General features: G+C 34.0%; 2 protein-coding genes across 5 annotated transcripts; one reads left to right on the forward strand and one right to left on the reverse strand.

Moving 5' to 3' along the window:
* Positions 1-360: 360 nt before the first annotated feature.
* Positions 361-6,827, forward strand: LOC127181725 (immunoglobulin heavy constant alpha 2). Of its 3 annotated transcripts, none has more exons than XM_051136621.1 (3): positions 361-498; positions 623-931; positions 6,726-6,827. In XM_051136621.1, the coding sequence occupies exons 1-3, from the start codon at positions 429-431 to the stop codon at positions 6,737-6,739; spliced, it is 393 nt and encodes a 130-aa protein (XP_050992578.1). In that variant the 5' UTR covers positions 361-428; the 3' UTR covers positions 6,740-6,827. The 3 variants fall into 3 exon arrangements, with proteins under 3 accessions (XP_050992578.1, XP_050992576.1, XP_050992577.1); XM_051136619.1 differs by lacking the exon at positions 6,726-6,827 and adding an exon at positions 1,088-1,208; XM_051136620.1 differs by lacking the exon at positions 6,726-6,827 and adding an exon at positions 1,088-1,208 and having other exon boundaries at positions 380-498; positions 626-931.
* Positions 4,737-7,537, reverse strand: LOC127181719 (uncharacterized). 2 transcript variants are annotated; one of them, XM_051136612.1, is made up of 7 exons: positions 7,442-7,537; positions 7,018-7,335; positions 6,639-6,941; positions 6,067-6,159; positions 5,657-5,697; positions 5,322-5,380; positions 4,737-5,198 (listed from the first exon to the last, which is right to left on the reverse strand). In XM_051136612.1, exons 1-6 carry the CDS (start codon positions 7,488-7,490, stop codon positions 5,324-5,326), a joined length of 861 nt encoding a protein of 286 aa, XP_050992569.1. In that variant the 5' UTR covers positions 7,491-7,537; the 3' UTR covers positions 4,737-5,198; positions 5,322-5,323. The 2 variants fall into 2 exon arrangements, with proteins under 2 accessions (XP_050992569.1, XP_050992570.1); XM_051136613.1 differs by lacking the exon at positions 7,018-7,335.
* Between the last annotated feature and the right edge of the window lie 210 nt (positions 7,538-7,747).

Raw genomic sequence — 7,747 nt, forward strand, 5'->3', positions numbered from 1 at the left:
TAAAGTCTTCAGACACCATGTATGACCTCCTTTTTCTTGTCTTGTTCTGTTTAACTTCGCCAAAAGGTAAGCTACCAGTATTTTTATTTGTTTATGCGTCTCACAAAGTTGTGACTAGCAATGTAGCATTTAGGAGAGTGTTTAATTATTGACATATTTGAGGTCTGAATCCGTTTGCAGCGATGGCGGGTACAGTTTATCAGTTTCCCCCGTCAGTGAAGGTGAAAATAGGTGAAAAAGTGACCATGCACTGCCAGCTGAATGAGGTGCAGTCATTCTGTCACACAGTGGCCTGGGTGAGAGTACATCCCGTGAGTGGAATAATAAACATTCTGCAGGACTCAGACATCTCTCATCAAATTAAAGATCAGGTGGAAAACGCAGTGTGTCAGGCTTCTATTTACAATGCAAGGGTACAAGATTCAGGGATGTATTACTGCATCGCTACAGACCGTGAGCATATGTACCTTGGGAATGGCACAGCTGTCACTGTACAAGGTACTGTATCATAAACAGTTTCTCAAGGTTTTTTTGTTGATAATAAACTCATGTTTTTATTATATAATTATGTATCAGTCTTTTAGCTGTTTTATTGCATCAAAAATGGTGATCTTTCTTCTAGCAGCTGACACCACTGTGATGCAGTCTATTGATTTAATGGCATTTGCTAGCAGCAACAACCACGACTCTACAGTCACTCTTCAGTGTAAAATCGGAGGATTTACTCCATCACATGTCTCTGTGCACTGGCTCATAGGGAGTAGAAAGGAAAATGGACAAACTATGTTTGTTTGGGAAGAAGGCGAAGAAAAGTCTGTGAAAACTCATAATTATATAACAGTATCGACTGAGGAGTGGAGGACAGGAGGAGCGTGTACCTGTGTTGTGAATCTCGGTGGAAGGATGTTTAACAAAACTCTGCATTATTATGGTAAATAACTTATCATAATATATCCTCATCAAGATAGCAAATCAAATATGTTATTATAAGTTGGTTTTCTTGACTGATCTTATTCTTAAATTTGGATGTTTTGTCCATTTTTTTGATTCTTTTCTCACAATACTTTTCATTTTATTTTTTTCTCAGATATACAGGACACTTGTTATCCATTCATCAGAGTACCTAGAATTTTTGCATTTGTCGCTGCTCTACTCTTTTTCATGACCTTGTTCATTTTAGGAGGACGCTTGTAAACCACAGACATTTTGTATTTGATCCTATGACCTGAAAACATCAACCAAAAGTTGATTTGTTACAAATAAATGTAAATGTGCATAATATCTAAGTAAATATGTATGTATGTGTATATGTAATACAGTTGAAGTCCGAATCTGCAAGGTGTTTTTTATTTAGTACTGACCTGAATAAGATATTTGACATAAAAGAGAAGAAAAATGACCCTGTTCAAAAGTTTACATACACTTGATTCTTAATACTGTGTTGTTACTTGAATAATCCACAGCTGTGTGTGTGTGTGTGTGTGTGTGTGTGTTTTTTTTTTTTTTTTTTTTTTTTTTGCTGCTGTTTGTGAGTCCTTTGTTTCAGGTCCCACAAATTCTGTGTTTTTTCAGCATTTTTGTGTATTTGAACCTTTTCCAACAATGACTGTGTGATTTTGAGAACCATCTTTTCACACTGAGGACAACTGAGGGACTCATATGCAACTATTACAGAAGGTTCAAATGCTCCAAAAGGAAAAACAATGCATTAAGAGCTGGTGAGAGCTGGGGTGAAAACTTTTGGAATTTGAAGATCAGGGTAAATTTAACTTATTTTGTCTTCTGGAAAACATGCACATATCTTCTGTAGCTTCTGAAGCTATATATATATATAAAAGTATATATCCAAAAGTTTTCACCCCTGTCTCTTAATGTATTGTTTTTCCTTCTGAAGCATCACTGAGCGTTTGAACCTTCTGTAAATGATTTAAAAAAAAAAAAAAAATCATCAAGTGGATCATTCAGGTAACAACACAGTATTAATAATCGAGTGTCTGTAAACTTTTAAACAGGGTAATATGAAATCTGTTGGTTAATATGAAAACTAAGCAGACAGATTTGATCACATTTACAAAAATGTTTCACTGTAATAAATTAACCTATGACCTTATTGCTGTTGTGATTAATGTTAGAGGCAGGGGCGTCGCTAGGGCTAATCATTCGAGGCTCGAGCCCCAAAAGTTTTTACTCCAGCCCCGAATGTTTTTTTTTTTTTTTTTTTTTTTTTTTTTTTTTTGTATGACCCTATGATTTCCACGGAATTTGACAAAGTTTGAATGATTTAATCAAAAGTTGGTCATAAACTTAAATCAAGTCGCGATATGGACTGGTATCTGTAAATATTATGCCACAAAAGACTATTTAAATATGAATCCTGCATGTTCTTCGTGTCTTTTTATGAATGAACGGCGCGGATGCGCGAGTTCGTTTTCTATACGTGTAATACTGACACGCGCAGTGATTTCAGCGTCTTACGTTTCACTAAATGAGGGCGTAAATACATTAACAACATCTCCAGAACTGCTCTGAGAGTCACTTCATGAGCATTTCACTGTTTCATTTGAGTAAAACAAGCGTCAAATATATACACAGAAATTTAAAAGTATTCACGGCAAGTCGGCAACCCGTCAAAATAAAAGTTCGGTTTAACTTTATTAATCATTCAGTATAATGTACGTGCTACGTACTACTACTACTATTAATTAATAAAAATGTATATATTTTTTTAACACAATATTTCTTCCATGTTTTACATTTTAATTGTAAATAGTTTAATAATTGTCATTAAAAGATCAATTAAATCAATATTTTATACCTTCATCTGATAACCAGAAAAATACACAACACAGAATTCCATAAGGCATGTAAAAATAAATAAAAGTTGTTTTTATGCATTCAAATAAACAGACATGCTAAAACATATTTGGTAACAATAAAACGTAAAGTGAGAAAAAAGTTAAACATTTCATAGGGTCCTAAACATGTAATTTTTCTTAACTTTTGATAAATTGAAGGTAATTTAACCATTAAAAAGAAGACCAGAAAAATGAAAACAGAAAACAGAATTTGAAAAAAATAAAATAAAATGGAATTTGGGAAAAAAATAGGGCCCTATTTTTGCATCCAACTATATATTTGCTACAGTTATAAATACATTTTCAAATGTATTATTTTATTTGTCTAACATATTTTTGTAATGTTATAATTTTGTTATAAGACTTTGATATGTTTGCTATTTGCAGTGATCACTATTTACTATTGTTAATAGTGTGACAAGTCTTTAACACCCAGTTTAATGCCCCTGGACCCCCCTAGAAGGATCCAGGTTCAACCACTTGTGTCAGACAAAATCTTATGTGAGCATGATTTCAGCTTCCACCAACTACCACTAGCCCCTGATGTTTTGGCACCAGCCCCGGATGTTTTAAAATCCTAGAAACGCCCCTGGTTAGAGGTACAGTTAATTATTCTTTAAAAGTGAATTAAAATTCCTACTCCAGAGACAAACTGTGTTCAAGCTGTCTAAATGTTGTTCTCAGAAATACAGAATGACAAAAGCAGGGAACAATGGAAAATCTAATAGGATTACTTGGCCTACTATGCTGGAACTGGGCTGTGGCTGAAACCCAGAGCTGAAGTAACCGGAGCTCAGAACTCGTGAAGCGCCCTCGTGCGGTGAAAACAAGCAATTGAACAACACCAAACTTTGGGCCCTCCCTCATGTGTCGTTATTTAAAAGGCATGCAAAGTGACATAAGGCGCTATATTAGCAAGCGTATCAAAATCCCATGCAATTAATAGCACGTTACAACTAATATGAAACAGTCAAACATATGATTTTAATAACAGTTGAAATCCAACAACAACAAAATTCATAGATTTTACAGGATTATATGATAGATTCTTTTTCTGATTTTTCTTTGTTATTATTATTATTATTATTATTATTATTATTATTATTATTATTATTATTTATTATTCATTGTTATTATGCCGATTGTTGTTGTTGTTTGGCAACTATTTTTAGACAAGCTTCCTCTGCATAAAATTTGATTGGTTACCCCGGGTGCCGCTCCAAAATTAACGATATTAGCCTACTTAATAATTGGCCATTTCCCATGTTAGAGGCGGGAAATAAAATTAGGAATTCCTTTTTTTCAAACGTTTTTGGCAAAATCTTGCTTGCACGGTGGGATATTTAATTAGAAAGCTACAGTACGGCTTCGTATTAGTCTGCCTCAGAAATCTGTTCGGATATTATTATAAATGTGTCACTTCATAATATGTATTTGTATACAAATACATAGACGTTTGAAAGGAGGCTGTATACGTTTTTCTCTACAGTAAGTTTTGAGTAGCTCTAGTGCCGCCGTCTGTATCTAAACTATGACTGGCTATTTCCCATGTTAGAGCCCATATTGAATTAATAAATCACTAGAACCTGGTGGATTAAAGGAGAAGTGTTAAACGTATGTGGTAATCTGCTCAAAGGATTAATATGTTTCCCAATCTAAACTGTTATTTTATTAACTACTGCAAGAAACAGATTGAAGTAAGTTGTTATTCACTGAAAATCTTGCTCAACTTTGTAGCTATCAAATTTCCTTTGTGCATGTGCATATTCAAATGTCGTGCCTAAAATAAGAATAAGAGTTCAGATATGGTTCCCCAGCAAAGGATTTGAAAGCAAAAGGCAATTCTCATTTCTAATGTGTAAAAGCAGAAAAATGCTTTATTTAGGACCAAGAGAAGGCATAATAAACAATGTTATAGACTATTTATAAAAATGTGACTCAATAACAAAAACTTCTAAAATATTTTGTTACCCACAGAGCACAAAAGAAAGTCAGATCAAAGCATGAAGTAGCCTATAAGTATCATGAATTGGCAAGGGCGTAGATTTGCTCTGGACATTGGTGGGACATCCACTGCATTTGGCGCTGCTTGTATCTGAACGCAGCCATAGCCTCTCACATGATGGTGGATTCAAGTGGATTCAATTATTGGTGGGGACATTTCAATGGTCGGAGGATATTGGTGGGGACACATCCCCTCCATCCACCCTAAATCTACGCCCCTGTGAATTGGTATACCATTATAATTATAATGATTTATTTAACTAATTTTTTTGGTAATTGTTTGGTGTACTCTAACATTCTTATACATTCTTTTCAATAATACTGATCTCCAGTGACACCCTGAAAAAAAATGAGAAAAGATTATTTGAAGAAAACCTGAGTGTGGTCTTCACAGAGATTGACTGTATATACTGTTTCACATAATTAATGCAATTAAATATAATACACAAATTTTCATTTTACCTTTAGTTTTTTGTTGGACTTAAATTCAGACCTAAATTGACGGGATCCACAGAGTAAAACTAGACAGAAAAATAAAGAAATGTTATATAGCATCAACAGCAAAATTGAGCTTGACAGTACCTGAACAATTTATTTATTTTTATTTATTATTATCATTATTATTATTATTTACTTTTCTTGTATAGGTTAATCTAAACAAATATCCAAAGACGTTACTTTTTCACAATTTAACCAATAACAATTAAAAAGAAATATTTAACAAACAATAAATAATGTCTATAGGCCTATATTTATATTAGGCCTATATTTTATTTTTTAAACTATACCATGCTTACCATTACAGAGGACATTTCTGCAGTTGCTGTACTCTGTTTACCTGTTAAAGGGTAAACACAATATGACTTTATTTAATTTAAGATTCAGTGCAATTATGTATTAGGATGTAGCTACAGGCAGATTTAGTCCACAAGAAGACTACATGCATCTAACAAATAGATGAAATGGCATACAGCATTATACAGTTTACAGTACATAGTCATATTACCAAAATTTAGAAAATATTTTCCATATGAATGAGTAAAACAGAATGTTAATATTGGGAATAATTCTGTGTTTCAAGTATGTAATATTTGCATATATTAGTTAGTTATTCAGTCACTTAATTATTAGTTTGTTAAAAAGTTTGTTAAAATTCTTTAGTGGTCATATCCACTAAACTGGTTCCCAGGTTGATTTAAGTCTTTACCTTGGCATAAACAAATGGAGAAGACCACAGCCATAGCCAGCAAAACTGTCCCCCAGCCACAGTACAGAATCCACAAAGTTCTTTGATTCAGTCCTGAAAGATTAACCATGATCAGAGTATAATTAATAATTAATGCACTAATGATTTAGCATCACAAAAGTATAGTACAAAGTTTAGTACAGGGTTTTGTAGTGAACACAAGCATTCAGTCTTTAGGTATCTTTATACTGACCAAATATATCTTGCCTGAATGTGCAACAGATAACATTTTATTTCATTTTACAGATTACATTTAAATTGTATTATAATTTGTAGAACAGAATGAATAAAATTATTCTAAATATTAAAATCAATTTTAACTATTCAATCAAGGTTTTGATAGGTGTTTATAATAAACACACAAAAACTGTCCAATAAAATAAAATAAAATAAAATAATTGGCCTTTTACATCAAATGTTTATAGTTACTTCAACAGTTTGTCTGGTTTTAGAAATTTGAAAATAAAGAGATAAAAGAGGGCAATAATCTGTAACATTTTAATGTTTCTCAGAAATTTTCATCTTTTACGCACCGCTTCGCATCAGAGTTTTGGAGATGTTCTTGCCGTTATATTCAGCAAAGCAGTGAATTTCATCAGTTTCGTTCCACTCCTCTACAGGAACAGAGAGATGAGCCCGTGTGAATTCTGTGGCTGAATCAGTGTTGTCTGTCCAGGCGGACTCGGCCCATCCAGAATACACATTCTGTCCAATCATCCAGAACACGCGCACCTGAGACGGGACAAGCTCAGGCACAAGACACTGCAGCGATACCGATGGAGAGTCAGGTTCATGTGGTGAGTATAAGATGGAGAGTTTTGGTTCAGAGTGATCTACTGCAGAAAAAAATAAAGACAAAATGGTAACTGTGACCCTAGAAAAGGTGTAGGTGAGATTTCACTCCAGATTTACCTGTTACGATCACCCTGGTCCCATTGCCGATCACAGCCATTTGGTTGTAATGGCTAAAGCAGTAGTACATGCCTGAATCTTTCTTGGTTAATTTATTTAGAGTCAAAACGCAAGTTTTATCATCATGTTTTTTAATTGTATTCTCATGGATAGTATCCACTGTCGTGAGTTTTCCAATCCGTAGATTCAACTTTTGCCATGCAGCATCAGTATAGCAGTACCTAACGGTCTGCTCAAATATACATCTTAATTCTACAGAACCACCAACTGAGACCTGTGTGAGTCCCGGTGATTGTTTTAAGACGAACGAGTGAGTAACTGCAAATGAGAGAATGAAAACAGGTTCACAGCAAATAATCTACATATGAAGATTAAGTTAATATTGAGAAAAATGTGATGAGATTAATAACTGGTGTAGACTTACTTAGTACAGCTGAAATCCATAAAATCCAACAGCACATCCAGGCACCCATATTAACAGGTTTAAGGCTCTGATGCACCTTTAAACATCACCTTTAACTGTCACAATCATAATGCAACAAAGCACCAGTACACAAGAGTTTGATTGAAACCACAATGAAAAAAAAAAACCTCACCAGAGGGTGGCCCTTCCTGTAGCAACAGTGGGGCAAAGATCTATTTATGCTGCAAATCAGAGACTCTTCAGGAACTTTTAAGTAACATACTACATTGGTATTAATGCTTTTAGCAAACAGGCTGGAAAGTAAGC

Source organism: Labeo rohita, chromosome 19 (genome assembly GCF_022985175.1).
Source record: "Labeo rohita strain BAU-BD-2019 chromosome 19, IGBB_LRoh.1.0, whole genome shotgun sequence".
NCBI lineage: Eukaryota > Metazoa > Chordata > Actinopteri > Cypriniformes > Cyprinidae > Labeo > Labeo rohita.